General features: G+C 50.3%; 2 protein-coding genes across 11 annotated transcripts in view; one reads left to right on the forward strand and one right to left on the reverse strand.

Moving 5' to 3' along the window:
• The window catches only part of RNF220 (ring finger protein 220), a 220673-nt gene extending 213646 nt beyond the window's left edge, over positions 1–7027 (forward strand). For all 7 annotated transcript variants that reach the window (XM_042030529.1, XM_042030533.1, XM_042030532.1 and 4 more), the window contains one exon: positions 4004–7027. In XM_042030529.1, coding sequence (XP_041886463.1) covers positions 4004–4075 — 72 coding nt within the window. In that variant the 3' untranslated portion in view covers positions 4076–7027. The remainder of the gene's footprint in view (positions 1–4003) is intronic.
• A 5801-nt stretch (positions 7028–12828) lies between these two features.
• On the reverse strand, positions 12829–16757 carry TMEM53 (transmembrane protein 53). Of its 4 annotated transcripts, none has more exons than XM_042030536.1 (3): positions 16650–16757; positions 16065–16162; positions 12829–14240 (listed from the first exon to the last, which is right to left on the reverse strand). In XM_042030536.1, the coding sequence occupies exons 1-3, from the start codon at positions 16705–16707 to the stop codon at positions 13578–13580; spliced, it is 819 nt and encodes a 272-aa protein (XP_041886470.1). In that variant the 5' UTR covers positions 16708–16757; the 3' UTR covers positions 12829–13577. The 4 variants fall into 4 exon arrangements, with proteins under 4 accessions (XP_041886470.1, XP_041886471.1, XP_041886473.1 ...); XM_042030537.1 differs by having other exon boundaries at positions 16065–16159; positions 16650–16755; XM_042030539.1 differs by having other exon boundaries at positions 16065–16159; positions 16642–16745.
• Positions 16758–19231: the final 2474 nt, after the last annotated feature.

Below are 19231 nucleotides of genomic sequence, written 5' to 3' on the forward strand. Positions count from 1 at the left end.
TTTGATTTTACTTCCTTTGCCTGCTCTGTTTGTGTGTCTCTTTATTCTCTGTGCGTGGTAACATATTCTGCTTGGAAATTGCCCATTTTTAGACCCACAGGACAGCAGGAAGTGCCTAAATCCTTCCTTGTGAGTTTCCTTGCTTTAGCCAATTTATAGCAGACGTCACACCATTTTTTTTAAGAGGCAACTTTAAGACAAACTACTCCAATCCTTCCTGGCACCATGTAAGCCCTAACGACTTTTCAACATCTCAGCTCTCGTTAATGCATTTTTCAAACTACTACCCCAAGTGATTAGCCTGTATTGTGGATCAATCACTTGCCAAATTTTAATTAAGAAAGGAGGAGAAAAAATAAACTCCATCCTGGTTCCAGCCCCATTTCTTTGCTTTGTAACAGCCCTGGAGCAAACTTCTTGCAGCAGAGTTTTATAAACCCCTCAAAACTGGGGTTTATAATGGAAAAGCTGAGGTGGCCTTTACTCCAGCACACACAGCTATAACACATCAAGGCTTTTCCATGTAGCTATGATGAAAGGAGCAGAAGGACCTGGAAAAAAAAGAAAAATAAATGGCCGACAGGTGGGACTTATTATTCCACAGCATTTTTATTTCAAGGGAAAAGTTTAGTAACCCCAGCTGGCAGGTGAGCAGTGGGGGAGCAAACGCTTTTTCATTGTGCCTGTGCCAGCATGTGTGTGTGTACAAGCTTATGTGCCTCTCCACAAGAGAGGAGAGCTTAATCACTGGTGCAGATAAATGCTGTACACCTACACCAAAAAGTAAGGAACAAGGTTCTGAGCAACTTCAATCTAAGAAGTAAAAAATCAGGACTTAGTTCTGAATTTACCACACATACTTACATGTGCAGAGGAGGACAGTTTCGTATGAAATAAAAGAAAAATTCATCCCCAAGTGTCCAAAGTGTTAGAGAGACCCAGAGCCCTGGGTCCAGCGTGCCACATGCAGCCTGCACAGCATTCAGGCCAGGCTGCTGAAGGTTTCCAGGATGCAGTTGTTCCCTTCGATGTACCCAGGCTTCAGAGCTCAAGGATGAGCTGCACTTCCCACATGCAGGTGAAGCGGCATCCACCACTTCCCCAAATCAGTCTGTGATCATGTAGCTTTTGCAGAAAATAGGTCAAGCTCCATGTGGTTGCGTTCTGCTTTGTGACATGTTTGAAAATTTGTCCCTGGCTATGTATGTGCAGCTCTCAGCCTTAGGTGGGAGAGTAGATCCCCCTAAAGCCATCAGCCTGCGGTGCAGAAAACAGATCTCTGGGACAAGATCCCAAGGTGTCTGGCAAGATAAATCCAGGCATCTTCCCTTTCCCTGTAGTGTGAGGGAATTGCATACTTGACCTTGCTTTGCCATGCCAAGAGAGCAGCAAGGATGCAGTTGGTTTCATCAGGCTGGTTCTGCCATCCCTGTGGGCTGAATGTGGAAGGCTGGTGCTTATAATGAGCACCTGCAGCCTTTGGTTGGATGCTTTGCTGCCTCTTGCCTGTAAGCCTGTCTTAGGAAGGAGAGCTTGGACACAGATGTGGGCACTAGTCACATCTGGAATGCTTGAAGTCCCCATGCACACTTCTGCTTGTCAGGGCACACAGGAAAGCTTGAACAGGCAGCTGCTAACTGCTGTCCCTCAGACAACATGCTGTGAGTTAATTTCTCAGCACCTCCCTGCCACTTCATTTGGGACTCCTTCCAGCTACAGAGATGATGCCAAGAGGGCAACTAGATGCAACAGGTGCCTCCAAGGACAAGGGAACTGCATGAAACGGAGCAGAGACTCAACTGAAACAGGATATTTTGTGGCATTTGCATCCAGATTAGTGAGCCCCTCCTTGGTAGTGCTGCTGTGTCACCACAGTGGCAGACAGGGCAGATGTTTAGATTTTTCTCTTTCATGTTTCCACCATTACTCTGCATGTCCCCATTTTTACTGGGACGTGCAGAGTAGAGCTTGCCATTTCTAATTCTAGAGATCCAAAGCTGTGATGTTGAGTATAAGCAAAAAGGCATGTTAAATAAACAGGCTCTGCCAAAGTCCAGTGCAGTCAAGTTTCCATTTCATCAGCATTTTAAGCCTTTCCTTTGAGTTACAGTTTGCACTTGCTCCTCCCAGAATCCAGCATGCCAAGTCCACACTCAGTGAAGACCACTGCAGAGGGCTGCATGATGCATTGCACAGGCACAGTGGGATGGTCCCTGCCCTGGAAGGCTGAAAATCAGTAGTTGTCCCAAAATAACTAGAAGGATATGCCTACAGGCATCAGCACCGGTGTTAGGTGTGCCATCCAGACCACCAGTGGTCTGTCCTTCAGACTGCCAGCTTGTCACTCACCCTGAGAGTGATGCCCAGGGTGTTTTGGGTGTCTTTTACATTTCATTCAACTCTAGCTCAACAGGACTTTGTGTGTGGCTGGTTTAGATCAGGTGCAGGTGCCCGTGGTCCCCACGTGTGTTCCATCAACAGCTGAGCCACTGGCAGCGAGGGCTGTCAAATGGGACCTGGTTGTTCAGAAGTCCAAAGCTCAGGGAATGGTGTGCGAGTCCACGTCTGCCAGGACTTATGTGCAGTTGGAGCAGGGAGGGAGCTGGTTCCAAACTGCAGTAGGACTCAGTACTACAGAACCAACATGACATGTAAATTTTCTGTACCCTGGGGCTGTCTCCTCCAGATTCTCCTTAGTCCAGGTAGCTTCAAGGGGAGAAGGCTTCTGTCCTGTCTTTGCAGGTGTGGTCACAGAACAGAGAGGACCTGTTCTAAGGATGCTTGCCTTTGGTAAGCAGCAGTGCCAGCTGCTCTGCTAGGGATGTACCCAAGTGCAGGTAGCAGTCCAAGTGTGGCAGGTCATGGTCCTGCCCTGCTGCTGCTCTCAGTGCTGCAGGTACTGCAGCAAGCCCTGCTCAGGGAGAGCAGCAGCACCACTGAACTGAACAGCCTCAGCTGTGCCAGAAAGCCCCATGCAAGCCTGCAGGCTCTCACAAGGGGTTGCATTCCTGGCAGCTCACTTGTCACACCAAGTGCTGCAGGAAGGGCCTGTCTGACAGCAGTGAACAAAACTTGGGCTGCTCTGGCAGAGCCTGTGCTCAGTTCTGAGCATCAGGAGGTCATGTTAAGGCTGTGGTGGGTATGAAAAGCCAGGCCATCCCAATTTCCCACACTGCTGGTGCTGTAGATGGGATGCTGCCTCACAGCAGAGCCATCTTTCTGTCGTTTTTCCCATCAAGTGTCTGTCACATCTGCCAATCTAATGATGACCAGCTTAGGTTGACCCCGATTCTGAAGCTTATTAACACCTTCTTGCTGTCAGGCTCAGTGATAGATGGCACATCAGCCCTTGTTTTATTTCATGTACTGTTTCTGTCGGCCACCCATTACCCCACTCCAGCTCACATCAATTGGCTGTTTTCAGCTCACCTTGGCAGAACAGACTCACCTCTGCAGCATCAGTGTGAGCTGGGGGGGGATAGGACAGGGGGTTCCTTCTTGCCAGCAGCTCATAGGCTTTTGCGGGATGGGCGAGGCAGTGCCCCATTGCACTGCCCTGAAAGGGATGGTCCAAGCTCCCTGTGAACCAGCTCAGTCATCCCTGCTGAAAACTTCACTTGTTCCTGCTGGGTTGATTTTCTGCATGTTCAGTGACCTGAAGTGCTCATTGAGGGATGCAGGTGAGGAAGGGAAACAAAAAGGAGCAGATCTCCCTGGCAACCAGTGGTGACAGCAGTGCTGAGTTGGGTGACACACCTTGGCTCTGGGTTTCAGCCCCCTGCAGAGCTCCTGCTTGTCCAGCTGCCTCATACCAGGGACTGGAACAGGACAAGGGGCTTGCAGGGCAGGTAAGGAAGGCACTGGGATTCCCCTTCACACATCTTGTGCTCACTGTTGGAGGCCATGGCCCTGCCTGGAGGGCCTTGCTGCTCCTGCGATCCCAGGCCAAGGGCAGGGATGTCCTTCACGCTCTCACGCTGTGCATCTCATCTGCTGGTTGCAGGGTGCCAAGAAGCTCTGTCCTCAGTGTAACACCATCACGTCTCCTGGAGACCTTCGGCGCATCTACTTATGAAGGACCCAGCAGGAGGGCGGGACCCAGCGACTCGGCTCAGCTCATCACACCCAGGGGGAGAAGAACGACCACAACAAAAAAAAGACGTTTTAAAATTAAAAGAAAAAACAAACCAGAGACTCCAGACATGGACTCGAGGACACAGGAGCAGTGGGGAGCCTCGGCTGCCAGGTCCCGCAATTTGAGACCTCCTTCAGCATCTGCAGCGGGCAAAACCAAATCCTTTGTTGTGAAGCCCCCTTTTTTAAAACCAGTGTTCCCCATCACCCGTTCCCTGGAGCTGGCTTTGCATTGCGGATGGCTTGTGAGCTCTCCTTTGGACTGTGTTGTTGACCACTCTGCCCCCAGGAGACTGGGGAAGGGACCCTTGACAGATGTTAAATAACCTGTAACTTGTGTTCTTTGATCAGTTTTTGTTTTGTTTTTATTTGTTTTGGTTTGATTTTTTTGTTTGGTTCTGTTTTGGTTTTTTGTGGTGTTCTAGTGATAACTAAAAGGTTTAAAGAAAAAAAAAAACACACCCAGGCAGAAATGAAGCACATGTAATATAGATTATATATGTTTACAATGTTGTGTATAAATGGGATAGACTCAAACATTACATACTAATAAGTTTCCCTTTCTTTTCTTTGGGTTGTATTTTTTTTAAAGAATAAAAAAAAATGAGCAGAGAACATTAAACCCATATTTTTCTTGGTTCAGCAAAGTTTTGGCATTAAAGTCATTAGTTTAAAAAAAGTATATATATACATATATATAATATAAATGGTTTAATGTTCTGTGGTGTATATTTCCTCATTCAGATATGAAGTTAACAGCTTTTAGTAATGGCTGTAGCACTGCCCATAACTTACAGAACTTATGGGGAGTAGAGGAGGTGGATTTTTGTCATTAGTTGTAGCTAATGGGGCTATTTATAATAGAATCGTTATCCCCGGAAAGACACAGCTTTTAACTCCTCACCGGGGGGCCAGGCAGGACAGGGGGAATCTGGCTCAGCCCCCTTTGTCTTTCCCAGCTGGGGAAGGGGCAAATGGTGAGGAGCTGGAAGGAGGGGGTCTGTCAGAGCACTGCCCTCTCCCCTGGCTGGGAGTGCCTGCTCGAGGCTCCGGCTGATCCTTGTGCTCCTTCAGGCCATAGCCCCTTCCCCTCCCTGGCCTGGCTTTGATTTCCCCCTCTGGGCAGTGTTTCCTGGCTGAGGATGCCTGGGCTGCTCAGGAGGGTGCTGAGGCAGGACGGTGGGGATGGCAGGGGGCAGGATGATCCTGCTGGTGGCTTTGCCCAGAGAGACTCAGCCAGTTCCCTTGTGGGGCTGCCTGTCAGAGCCGTGCAAGCCCTGCAGAGCCAGCCCTGCCCTGCTCTCGCTTCCCCCAGCTCCCACTCTCCTGCAGCCTGCATTTTTCCTGAGAGGTTTTGGCACTAGGGCAGAGAGCCAAGACAAGCCCTGTCTCGTCCCCACTGCCACCCCCGAGGTCCAGCAGAGACACTCTCAGCTGGACCTAGAGGTCCCCCGCAGCCCCAGCTTCTTCCATGCAGTCTCATCCTCATCCCTGTCTCTCCCGTATCCTCAGCCTTAACCAAAGCTGCCATCTGGCCTGGATTTTTGTTGTTCTTTCTTTTATTGTCAGGATCCAAAAAACAGATACTGACCCATTTCCCAAGGCCTTGGGACTTCTCCCAGCCCTACACCATGTATCCCTGCCACAGCTCCCTGGGCAGTTGTGGGGTGCCAGCCCACTGCAGCCAGAAGACCGGAAGATGGGAAAGCTCATCTGCCCCACTCCTTTCCAGGCAGATCCCACCTGGCAGCACAACATAGCTGGGTCATTTTAAGACAGTCTGGAAACAACAGTGGATGAGGGTTTTGGAGTTGGGACCCCAGTGCTGCTGGGCTGCTGGGGTATTTCCAGAGAGGGAAGGACTGGGGATGCAGGATGCGTGGGGGATGTGACAGTCCCACTGCTGCTTCCCTACCCTGAGCTCTTTGCAGAGAACAGCTGCAGCCTTGGCATCTCCTGAGTGATTTCAGAAGGATCCCACTGCACCCAGAAAAAACCCAAATGAAATTGAAGGAGCTGTTATTTCATAAACATCTCATCAAAAGGTGACAATTCCTAATTGGGAGTTTCCGTTGTCTCCAAGCTCGTAGTGGTGTGTGGCCTCTGAGACCAGAGAGCTGCAGCCCTCTCTGCTCGGGGACATGTGCCAGCAGAGCTCCTGGGAACCAGGGGAAGCCGAGGCACCCCAGAGGGTCCTGCCTCCACGGGGAGACTGCAGGCAGGGGCTGTCACTGCAGGGTAACCCTGCGGCCAGCAGCACAAGGCAGGGGATGGGCAGGCACGCACAGCTCAGGCTGGATTTGTAAAGGGAGAAAAACTTGCAGGGCACATGGCTGAGCTGGGAGTGTGCTGGTGCTGAGGTCTCAGAGATGGAGAGGGTGCAGCCAGGTGGGTTTGAGAGGCAGCCAGGAAGGGCAAGAGGGCAGGACACCCCAACCCAGGCCTTCCTTGGAAACAGCCTGGCGCCTTCCCAGGACCTTTCTGGCAGGTGTTGTGGACCAGCAGTGTGCTCTGTGTACCAAGTGTAAAACCATATGTAACTAGTCATTGGTTCTTTGTTTTGGGGTTTATTTTTGGGGTTTTTTTGTTTGTTTAAATTGTAAAGCCATCCCCTGTTTTCAAGGGGGAAGCTGCAGGGGGAATGCTGGGGAGAGAGGCATCCAAGTTTGTACCAGGCATCCGCCACTTCCCCTCTTCTGTAATGAGTTTAAATGATTAAAAAAAAAAAAACTGAAATATCGGAGTTACCTATCTTTGCCCAAAGAATCCCAGTTGCACAAAGCGATATTCCGGTGTGTCAATGATTGTGTGTCAGTGTATACTATACAAAGAGGTACTTGTCACTCCCGTTTGTAAACTACATTTGACATTAATTAAACAAGTATAAATCTTCTCGGGCGCTTTCTGCCTCTCTGTGTTTCCCTTTGCAGGCGAGAGGCAGCGGAGGAGACACCCCCCACATGCTGCAGGCACTGGATGTGAGTAAGGTCTCGGAGGGGAGTCCTGGTCCTGTTTGGGATGCAGGGACAGATGCAGGGGGATGCTGGGACACACGCCAGACCCCACCATGGATGGGTTCCCCCAACTGGCCCACCCTCATAGAGCCAGGAGGGCAGGACGAAGGGCACCCCTCGGGGGACACCCCCATAATGAAGTCTCATCGGCTGCATTAGTTGGGGGCAGGAGACGCCCAGCCCCAACAGATCTATACATCCTGCATTAGAGGCCCCTGGTGCAGTGTAGGGTTACCCCGACACAGGGGCTGGGAGGCTGCTGGAGGCGGGGGGGGGCAGAGGTCGGGTTCCCCCCGGCACGCGGCTGGCGCCGACGCTTTTGGTTTACAAACATTCTGCAGATGGGTCAATGGGCTGTTTTCAAACCCCTCCCCACTGCTGTGTCGCCCAGGGATGGGGTGCTGGCAGTCCCCAGGCTGGTGGGAGGAGGCAGCAGGGATGTCAGGGACCTCTTTCCATCTGCTGTGGCAAGGAGAGGGAAAGGGGGAGATTTGGCCATTTTTTTGGCTGGTGAGGAGCAGCAGAGCATCTCAGCCACTCTCCCATCCACTTTCAGCCCAAAGGAGGCCTGAGGCCAGGGAAAGGGGCAGAAGCCCTCCGTCCCTCCCTCTCCACCTACCCCACAGCAGGCTGCTAATATTTTATTTAAAATATCTTTAGGAAGCAGAGGACCGTGATGTATCGGATATATTGAGAAAATGCTAATGTGTAATAGCGTGTGTCAGGGGCCTCGTTCATCACCCCGCGCCGCCTTCTGGGGGATCCATATCTAATTAACAGTAATGAATGAGGGAGCCCACCTAATGACAGCCCGCCAGTTTGTTATGGAAATGAGGCAATCCCATTAGGCAAAACACTTAATTAAACAAACTGCTCGGAGTGTAGGCCAGTGCAGGATGGGCACAGGCCCTTTAGGGAACAAGGGAGGCCCTGGTACCCAGCCCTCCACATGCCAGGGTGGGGGCACAGAGGCTGCTGCAGCCTCTAGAGCTGGCTGCCCATGGTCAACTCCAGCAGCAGGGGGCTGGGGAAGCTGAGAGGGACCTGCCAGGGGGGGTCCCAGCTGGGAAGGGGGCAGCAGGACAGTTCACATCCCCCTCTCATCTCTCCCCTTCGGTGGGCTCAGAGGCAGCAGAGGCCAAACACAGATTTCCAATCAAACGTGTGTACTTGGCTCCTGCTCTATTGACACTGAAGCAAGAAGGGCTCAAGGTTAATTCCTTATCAATACCCTATTGTCAGCTCATCCATCACTCTGTGGGGGCAGGGGCTGCCCAAGCTCTCCCTGCCCCAGCCCCCATAGGTTTGGGAGGGTGACTGAAGGATGCCATGCCCACCTCTGCCCACCCCAGCCCTGCCCTCATAGCCTGTCTCTGAAGGTGCTGGGGTGGGCTTGCAGCCATGTGAGGATGCAGAAATGAGGGGATAGGGGGGTCAAGTTCAAAGGGAAGGGCATGGAGGGATGCCCGTGCCCCAGGCTAGGTGAAGGAGCTGTGCGGGTGTGCTGGAGAAGGGGGCATTAGGAGAGGGATCAGGTGGTGGCTTTGGGCCCCCATTTGTGCTATCCTGTTTCCTAATTGCCTCCTAAGCTCCAGCCCTGTGTGCTGGGGGTTCTGCCAGACGTTTCAGGACTAAGCTCAAGCTCCTTTCCCAGGACTTGGGGACTACAGGGAACCCAAGGGAACTCCAGAGTCCTGATACATGGAGTTCCCAGAAGTTGGGCCATGGTCTGCTTGATCACACTATTACGCAGATTCACTTAAAAAACAGATAACCTTCCCTGGGGTGATGGAGAGGCAAGTGCTGCGACCTGGCCTGCTGGTGTGGAAGGTCAGGAAAGCTATTCCTCTGCTGTTAGATAGACTTGGTTTTAACAATCAGTTAAAGCTGAGAAATGGGATCTAGTAAAAATGCCAGAGGTGGGCAGCCCTAGGGAGAGATGCTGCTCTGTATTAACTCACAATCTCTAGTTCTTGTCATCGGAGTGAGTTCTTGCTGGTCTTTTTCCCTGCCCCAAGAGGAGACCTTTTGCAGGAGATGCTCTCAGGCACACAGAAGCGCTGGGCTGAGCCGTGCTGTTGGGATCTTCCGCAGGACCTGCTCAGCTGTCTCCTAGACTAGAAATCCCTGCATGCAGGAAAGAGGGGTCCTGCTGCCACCTCGTGGAGCTGTTCTCGCCCGGCACGGGGCCCCCGCGGGGGTCTGCACAGCCGCCCCTGCCAGTTCCTCCTCCGTCACCTCCACGGGCAATGGAGACCGGCCTCACACCTCCCTCCTTCACCTTTCGGGATGTACCACGGGGTTGGATTGCTTGGTTCCATCCCGTCCATTCCCACTTTTCCATCACTGGCAGAGCTCCACACATATACCTGCAGCATCCCAACACACACAAAAATGGGATCTCAGCCAGCACATCTTTAAAACACCATTATGAGGTGTGGGCACAGGTCAGTCTCCACCCAGGGAGGGACCCAATTTGAATTACTCTTGCTGCAAGATGTTCCCCCAGCTCCAAAACCTGACCCCTGACTGGCTGGATCCTGCCCCTTGCCTGCCCAGTTCCCCACCACAGCCTCCCCCAGTGCCACAAGGAGCTCTGGCTGCACAGACACCCTCCCAGCCCTGTCAGGAGCAGCTGAGCACTCTCCAGCCCAGGCACACACGGGCCACCCTGACCACTGAGTGGCTTTTTTTCTTTTTCAAAACCATCATGTAACATCACCACTGCCTGGGGAGAGAAGGCAGGACAGGGGAGCAAGCCAGGAGTCAGTTCCCTCACAGGAAACACTCAAATGGATTTTGTTACTGAGGGGAAGTTAATTTTGTTTTACCACAACCGTGGCAGCCAGCCGTGAGCATCCTCCTCTCCCACCACTGTTGGTGTTTCACCCACACAGTTTCACAATCTGCACATGAGGGTTGGACTGCAGGAAAACAAGCTCTGGGCCACATCCCACTCCCTACCCTCGAGGCAAGCCCAGAGATGCCGCATTTTTTCTCCCAATGAACAGATCTGCAGTGCCCCTCCTCCCCATAGCTCATCTCAGAGATTTACCTGGATTTGCCAAGATATCACAACCTTTGGGCTTTCAGTGTTCAGGCTGAAGCTCTTTAGGAACACCGGCTGCGCCAAACCGTGACAGTTTAGCAAGGATTAAGGGTCTGAGGCTGGGTTTTTGTAAATCCAGTAGTGCTTGGATCAGTTCACAGCAATGTGCCTTCGGGCTCCAAGTTATTAACCTTCTGTTTCAAATAACAAGGCACAGGAATACGGAGGGCAGGAAGGTGGGGGCACACACTCAGTACAGGAAAGCAGAGGGCACTATATCACACCATGCTCACAATTGGAATTAAAACTTGCTGGGACTCGGAAAACAAAACCCACCCAGAAGATTGGTGCTGTAAATCACTGGCTTGCCCGAGATCATCCTGCTCTCAGGGAGGTGTGTACACAAATTACCCCCGAATTTCAAGGCACTTTTGCAGCAGTGGAAATGCGTGTGAGCAGGTTCCTGTTTGCAAAGCTCAGGACACCTCCGACTGTGGAGCTCCAGCAGGCAGCACCCGCTCCCTGCCTGCTGCCCTGGAAAGTGGGGAAGTAGGGCTGAGCTGGGGAAGCGGCAATCCCGTGGTGGGGAGGTGAAAGTGGGGATGGAAGGTGCAGCTGGCATGTGAGGCTCTTCCCAGAGGAAGCTTCACCATCCTGTCAGGCAGAGGCAGAGGGTTTAGCTCCAGCTCCTGCCAGCCATGTTCTGCAACAGCCTGAGTCCTTCAACACCCACAGCAATAAACAGGAACAGCAGATTCCCAGGAACAACTGTATTAATTCAGAGGCGTCTATTATGGAGTGTTTAACTGATCTGTAAATACTGAACCTGTGGAAACCAGCATGAGGGCAAGTGCTGGTTAAATAGCCTTTATCACCTCGGCTCCCCAAGAGTGTTCATAGTGCCACGAACAGGCTGCATACTGAGAAGCCCCAGCCCAGATCTCTGAAAAGGCAGATGAACACATCACAGCTCAGGAGTTACAGCACTGACAGCACAAACCAGGTGTCTTTAAAAAGCTGGGAGGTCTCTGATGGGCTTTCTGGAGATGGGGAACCATGCCTGGATTTCACAAGTCCAGGCTGGTGAAGGGCTTGGAACACAAGCCCTATGAGGAACGACTGAGGGAGCTGGGCTTGTTTAGCCTGGAGAAAAGGAGACTCAGAGGTGACTTTATCGCTCTCTACAACTTCCTGAAGGGTGGTTGTAGTCAGGTGGGGGTTGCCCTCTTTCACCAGGCGGCAACTGACAGATCGAGAGGGCAGAGTCTCAAGCTGCGTCAAGGGAAATATAGGCTGGATATCAGGAAAAAGTTTTTTACAGAAAGGGTGATAAAGTGCTGGAATGGACTGCCTGGGGAGGTGGTGGAATCACCATCCCTGGATGTGTTTAAAAATAGACTGGATATGGCACTCGATGCCATTATCTAGCTGAGGTGCTAGGACACAGGTTGGACTCGATGATCTTGAGGGTCTCTTCCAACCCAGACATTCTGTGAATTCTGTGAAAACCCTAGAAACAAGAATTTCTCCATGAAAAGGGGAAGGCTGAAGGCTCTTACCACAGGGTAGCCCTCACAGCCCATTGTCACAGTGGAAGCTGGAACTGGGATTACACCTACAGAAGACTTAATACCGAGCAACAACGGCTCCTACACCTGGAGACAGTTTTCACTTTAAAAAAATTAAAGACAAACCAGGTCATTAGTCCCTTTACAGTTAATTCTCATCTATCCCATATACAACCCAGCCCACCCTCTAAAACCACACAGATCATGGGGTTATTCTATAAATAAGCCCTGTCACAATAGTCTGCTACAAACAGCCGGTGTGGTCACCACTGCGACTCACCCTGTGCTTTCACTGCTGTGAGGTGTTACAGTTCTTGTTTTAAACTTCCATATAATTTTAGTGCTTCCCAAGGACCTCCTCCTCTGCGTTTCAATCCAGAACAGCAAGAGTTTTGTAATTGTGGATGACAGCACCCCAAGGGTGGGCAAGACCAGCACAGCCACCCACTGGCAGAACCTTTTGCAAAAATCCTCCTGCTTTTTAAGTGCCTACTTCTCCAGGGCAGCTCCTTGTTCAAGCAGGCCCATGTCACAGCCCGCCAGAGCTTCTTCCTGGCAATTTAAAGTTGGCTAAACCTGTTCACCGTGTTATTAATTAGCTTGCTATGCTGTGACATAGCATAAACATATCTCCTCTGTCTTTATCCCCCAAACAAACAAAACCTAAACCCAAACATGGATGAAGTGCAGTGCAATGTGCTACTTTTTCACTAGGTGGAAGGAATTAATTTCTTGTACACATTGCATGGACTGCAAAGACTGATCATCTGAAGAGAACATTATGGACAAAAACATCATATTTCATGGCCATTTGTAGACTGGAGGTGATTTGAGAAATACCCGGTGTGAAGTATAGCTCCAACAGACAGTTCCATTTTCTTCTGCAATTCCACCTTTCTGTTTCTGGGGTCTGGTACAGCTGTAATCCAAAAGTTTCCCTGAATATCCAGATGCAAAATAGAGGCTGCTCAAAGATATACAATAACAAATGAGTAGCTCTCCAAGAAAGCAAAACTACTCAGAACACACACAAGACTGGAAGGAAGAGAAACAAAACACTAGACACATTCAAAAATGTTACCTGAAACCTCTGGGTTGAAGAACACAGAAGTTATCACAAACATTTGAGCTCCCACCAAGGATCAGAGAGCTTTGACTGTTCTATCTCAGCTATTTAATGGAACCAGATGACAGTCTGGTCATACTGCCCTACACATACGTTTTCCACATCTTACACTTGGTTTCAGGGCCTGATCTCCAGCAAGGAGAGTACTACAAGAGCTGGGATGCACTGAGAAAAGCAAAAAGTCCTGCAGACTTGGCTTTGTTTGCTCACTGCAAGATAAAAGAAATGGCAGAGAGAAAATTAAAAAAAAAAGACAAAAAAAGACAACAAAGACATGGAAGAGCTGTACTGTAAAATAAGTACAAGCAACAGAACATGCACATCAGACATCAGGGACAAAGAGACAACAAGGAAAGCAGAGAACAAGAAGAGACAGGAAGAAACAAATAATACTCAGTGTGAGATTCTGGTCTGTGACACCTTGGTAAAGTACATCAGCATGAACCATGACAGGATTTCACCTTCAGGACTTTAAACTAATCCATATCTACTTTCTGCTCTAATGTGGCTGGTCCAAAGGCCAGGCTGGAGGCTTTCAGACTTGTAGACCATAGGGGGAAAAAAAAAAAAACAAACCAAACAAGAAGACTCTGCTTTCTTCCCTTCAAAGACACAAAAGCAAAGGGGGTGACATTTCCCATAGGATGTGAGCAAAGCAGAGGCAAACACTGAAGGTCATTACAGCACTAAAGAGGCGAGCCCCCAACACAGTCAGACAGGAAAGTCGTGCAGAGGCTGCGGTAATAGGTGGGGTACACCCGCATGTGGCTGACATGAGCCGAATCCGAGAAGTCCACAGCTTTCACAGGGACACCGAGCTGCTGCCGGGCGTTGGCCATGTGCTGAACCTCGCTAGCCTTGATGATGAGATCAGCCTGGGAATAGAGGTAGAGCTCGGGCCAGCGCGAGGGCGCTTTCAGCAGGGCATCGTAATGGCTCTCGTGGATGAAGCGGGTCAGGGGGTACAGCAGGATCCGCAGCACAACGGCCATGCTGGCAAAAGTGAACAGCAGGAAGTACTTGAGCAGCACGTTCATGGAGACCAAGACAGTTGCCAGGGCACGAAGGCCTCCTCGTAAGTTTCTTCTGCCAGGGGCGCTATCAAAAATGGTGCCAGCTACTCTGAGGTTCTTAAACGTCTTGTGGGTGTGGAGCGCCTCGATGATGTAACGGTACAGCATGACACCACCATTGCTGAAAACGTGGAAAAGAACTGGTCTGTTTTCAACACTGTAGTCAAAGAGCAGCTCCAGGAGTCGCCTGGCTGGGGTCTGCAGGGATCTGATGCCAAAGGTCTCAGAGAAGAATATCATCCTCCATGGAGCCGTGTAACGGATGACGGTGCACCCCTAAGAAAAACAGAAAGAGACCCCACACACATTTAAGCTGTGCTGCAAATTACAGAGAGTAGGCAAGCAGCAGTACAAAGAACATGAAAATTTGGGACAGGTTTCCAACAGAAACCACAGGGCCAGAAGAAAGTCTTTAGTGTCAGCAGCAAGGCACTGACACAAATAGGGATTACATTAATCATAATAGCACACAGTATTATGAAAAGGCCTCTGCAGTGGCAGAGGCCTGGCTTTGGTCATGTCTGAGATCCTTTCAAATCTTGTGCTAACTGGCACAACCCCTGGGGACCCTGCCACCCACTTTTATGAGTGTTAATCCGAACCCAGGAGGAGAAAACCATCTCCTTGATTCACAGACCTTTGGTATCAGCCATTTTGGTAAGGGGAGCCTGCTCTGGTACACATCCAGCTCATGACACTGAAGCAAATATAAGAAGAAAGAGGAACTTCCTCCTCTCCTTGGGCGCACTTGTTTGCAGCTGTCTCTAAGACTCACCCCCAGCCAACACCGACATGATTTTTGTAAACCTTCCTGAAATGCTCCAGCTGTGCAAAGGAAGAGCTCTGGCTCAAGGACTCAGAACTCCTAAGCAACTGCCTTTACACTTAAGGCCTTACATTTAGGTATAGATTTGGAAACAGGATCTTGGAGGAGTTTCAAAATAGAGCAGATGGAACTACATTTATAAATGCTTTAGACCTTTTCTATCACCTGAGCTCACTGACATTACACACTGACAAGCACAAAGCAAAGTCACCAAAACAACCCCCCCAGAGCACCCTAAACAGTGAACGAGGAAGAAGAGGATACCAAGTTCTCAAATAAAAACCTTCTCCACCATTTTACCATGGTTACAGCCACTTCCTCTTAGTGAGCTAAGAAAACCCATCCTCTCCTTTCCCATTTCTATGATCTTCCTGAGAGAAAAGTATTTTCCAATAAGTTGTCATGCTGCCCTGCAATGTGCTCCTCATCGGCTCAGCAGCATCTTAAAGCCAGTTAACAACTAATTCTTCACTAGATCAAGCCGATTAATGACTCCTGCACTGGATTACACATTAACAATAGGCTTGTTAATGTACAAACTTTACCACCTATAGTTGGAACAGATTTGGATAAATACAAGATTCCTTTTATGCTGACCAAGAAAAAAAAAAATGTAATGTTTCACTGGGTCCCCATGCTACAAGCTGGGGTCATTCCAGTAAAATACAGCATTAGAAAGGAAAATATCATAACTTAGGGGACTGGCAGTAGGACAGATCTCTCTAGTTCAAACAAGGAATTCCTAGTGAGCAGCTATGACTATCACAGGATGCCTGTTTCACAGACAGGATAAAATTAATTTGGCTTACAACATTTAGATGAATCATTTTCACAGGAAGGCACAACAGATGCCGATGTGTTCTGTCAGTTCCCACCCCAGCCTCACCAAGTCTGTGCTGTGGCCTAGCAGCAAGCAGTAAACACAGAATCCTTCCCTGCATGTTTACCTGTTTGGAAATCTAACACAGCTCAAGTCATTCCAGAATAATCCCACAATTTCAAAAGCCATAAAATACTTCAGTGAGCCACAGAGCAGCTGAAAGCTTCTCCACAGGAGTATTTCTGTCTTAGCTGCACACACAAAGGTGACATCAGCAGCTGTTAGGTGACACTGCCCGGGCTGTGAGAGACAAGGAGCTTTCAATGACAGGAGAACTCTCACTCACTCCCCATGACTGAGACCGAGAGAGGCTTCTGAGAGACTTTACCAACATGCAGGAAAAAGGCAGTTTCACAGTATGACAGTGTCATGAAAATACAGACAAGCTACTCACCTTCTGGCTGTAAATTGCGCTGTATTTGGCCAGGTATTTGTCCTGGCAGCCGGCCCAGCCGAGGAGGATCACCACAGGCTCTCTCTCGGCACTGCCTTCTGAAAGAAATCACAAGTGTTACAGTAACAGCCCTCCAGTCTACCCGAGTCAGAACTTACAGCAACTTGGCTGGTTAGTAAAGTTGAAAGACAATGGTGAAGCAAGTATAAGCTTGACTTCTCGGTCAGTTCCGAATATTGCCTCACGCCGGTTCCACTCCGTGGGCGTGCTCTGCAGGACAGCACAGCTGCAGCCCCTGCAGTTCCCACCGCTCTCCAGTGATGCAGAGCCAGCACCGAACCGATCCCTACGGGGGACGAGACCCCTCTTCCCGCCTCCCGGCGAGGTAGCAGCAGCCGCTGCCACTTCCAGGGGATGAAGGGAAGCGTCCTGCCCTGTCCTCCAGGGACTGCCAGACACCTGCTAGAGCACCAATGCCCCCCGGTTCCTCCTCCCACACCCCAGCCCGCTCCCCCCTTCTCCGCTGGCAGAGGCCCCCCCAGTCCCTGCTGTCACTGGTGTCCCCGGTCCCGCTCGCCTCCGCACCGCGGGCCTGTCCCGGCTCCAGCTCCACCACGGCCGCCTTCAGCCCGCGGGTGCCCATGGCCGCGCTCCCCGCACCGGCCGCCGCTTCCGCCCTCCCGCCGGAAGCTCCGCCCACCTCCACCCCCGCAGCCAATGGGAAGGGAAAGCGCCCATTCCGCACCACCGTCCGCCCCGCCCCCTGCCCGCCTCCCACTTCCTTAGCAACGCGCCCTTAGCACCGGCCCGGCGCCCCGCCCACTGGCCGCCCATTGGGCAGGGGGGAAAGTCGGGCAGCGATTGGTTCAGCTGCGTGTCAGTCATTTCGCGGGGTAACCGCCCCCTCGGGGCAGGGGTGCGGCAGTGCGGGGCTGAGGCGGGCGAGGGCCGCAGGGCCGGGATGGGCGGAATTGTAGGGCCTGGAGTTGGGACTGCAGCCAGGGGGACCGGGGGATAGGGAGGGCATGAGGGGTGAGAGGGGTTGTTGGCCCTGAGCTGGGTGTTTGGGTCAGGAGGCGTGTGAGGGACTGTAGGGCCTGGAGCGGGGTTTGGGGTGTGAGGGAGCACAGGGCCTGTGGTTGGGCTGGATCAGGCCTGTGGGATGGTGGTCTGGGGCAGGGAATGCTGAGGCTGCAGTGGCTCAGACGGGGAAGGGCTGGGATGGATGCAGGAGCCAGTGCGGGGCCTGTCTGGGGGTGGGTTTGGGGCTGTGGCTTAGCAAGGGGGCTGGGAGGCAGGACATGTGGGTGAGAGAGGGCCTGGTGGGACTGTGGGTTGAGGGGCTGGGGATGTTGGGGTACACTGAGGAAGGTGCACTGTGCATGGGAGGACTTGAGATGTGCCAGGAAAGGGTGGAACCTGCCAGGGAAACAAGCTCTTCAGTTCTGCTTGAGGCTGGGCACAACCTTGATGTTGCAAGATGCAAAGGTAACACCAAATCACTGCCACTCTGTCCTTCCGTGAGTCCAAGGCTATGATTCCCTGGCACCTCACACTCGGTCTGAGGCTGAAGCAGCACCAGTCTGCCTTTTGATCTCGATCTGATGATTTAGCAGTACTCTGGATGTAAAGAACTCCTGAATTGCCAGAGCCAGTTCCTAAATCACTGCGTTTTTTTCTTGGCAGGAATAAAGCCCTGCCCTGACCCAGCCTTGTTCTGATTATTAGGTCCAGTGAACTGGGTGGCAGCCCAGCACTGTTGACAGCAGAGTTTGAAGCCAACAACCAGGAGTTACATGCTGATGCTAGCACTGACAAACGATTCAGTCAAGTCATTTAACTTCCCTGTGTCTGTATGTTCCCATATGTAAAATGGTCATAATAAAAACATTAATGTACATTTTCAGGGTACTTTGCAATGTTGGCTTAAAGACTCCTGTGTCAGCAGATGCTGTTATTACAGCAGCCAGAGACAAGACACCACTGTATCCTCTGAAGCCATGTCATCATTGTTTCAAACTTCTTTTTTTTTTGCCATTGATTCATAAGCAAGCCCTTTGTATCACTAAAATCCTCACGTCCAGAGGCTGGTGCTGCTATTTCTGAGTAGTGGTGGGGGGGGGGGATGTTACTGCAGCTTTATAATAAAAACGGGAGAACATTACACCACCAACATCTTAAACATAAATATGGAAACGTTAATTTAGAATCAATTTTGGGATGTTTCAGACTGTAAAGTTCTTTTAACTAGATCTCTGTTGAGGACAGAGGAGCACTTTATGGGACTGTAAATTTCATGCAAACAGTCTCTGTGAAATACAGATTCCCCCTACACACGAGCTGTTCTCTCAATATCAATCATATGCCTTGTAAGTAATGTTTCACAAATATTCTGTAAATCACAGGAAAATGCTTGCAATAATGTGAAATATGACTTTCACTTGACTGTTTCAGCAGAGGCCCCTAACAGGCCATTCTCCTGTCAGCAGTAACATTTGTTATGGCTAATAACATTTTCAATCACAACTATTTTGGGAAAATGGATTTATTTTAAACCTGCTTCCCCGCAAAGGAGGTCCTGCAAATGCCCTGCCAAGGACACAGATGCCTTACAGAGCACAGACCGTTAATTCCCAAATGAAATTCCATCTCGTCTTAATTCTCAAGCATTGTTACTTAGCCGGGTTTTTGAAGACTTGACTTGTTTGTTTTTAGGCACTGAGATACATGTTCACATCGTAGTCGTTGTTTTCAGTCTGGTTCACATAATAGGAGTAGAAAGTTACTTTTGAACAGGTATCTTGGGGATGTTTTGGAACTGATTTGAAATTTTGCTCCAGATACTAGGAGAAAGGGCTTAAGAACTTTATAGATAGGGAATTGCTAATCTTGATGATTTGTATTACACTGAAAGAAACTTCTTATTCTGAAACACAAAGATTTTGTGTCATTTTAACTCTTTTTCTCATAAACTGCACTTAAATAAAACTTTAAATGGTGCTTTTGTTAGGTAGGAAGTCCAAGAAGTGCATTAGACAAACTGTGAATTCCTTTCTTATCCTTAGGCATGTTGATACAGCTTGGTTGAGGACAAGGCACCTGTGTTAATGCCACTGTTTGGGACCGTATCCCTCTTTCTGCATCTGTGTGTGGACACAGATCCTGGT

The sequence above is a fragment of the Corvus kubaryi genome, unplaced genomic scaffold (assembly GCF_017639235.1).
Source record: "Corvus kubaryi isolate FWS band 111438036 unplaced genomic scaffold, C.kubaryi_AGA036_p1.0 37334, whole genome shotgun sequence".
Taxonomy (NCBI): domain Eukaryota; kingdom Metazoa; phylum Chordata; class Aves; order Passeriformes; family Corvidae; genus Corvus; species Corvus kubaryi.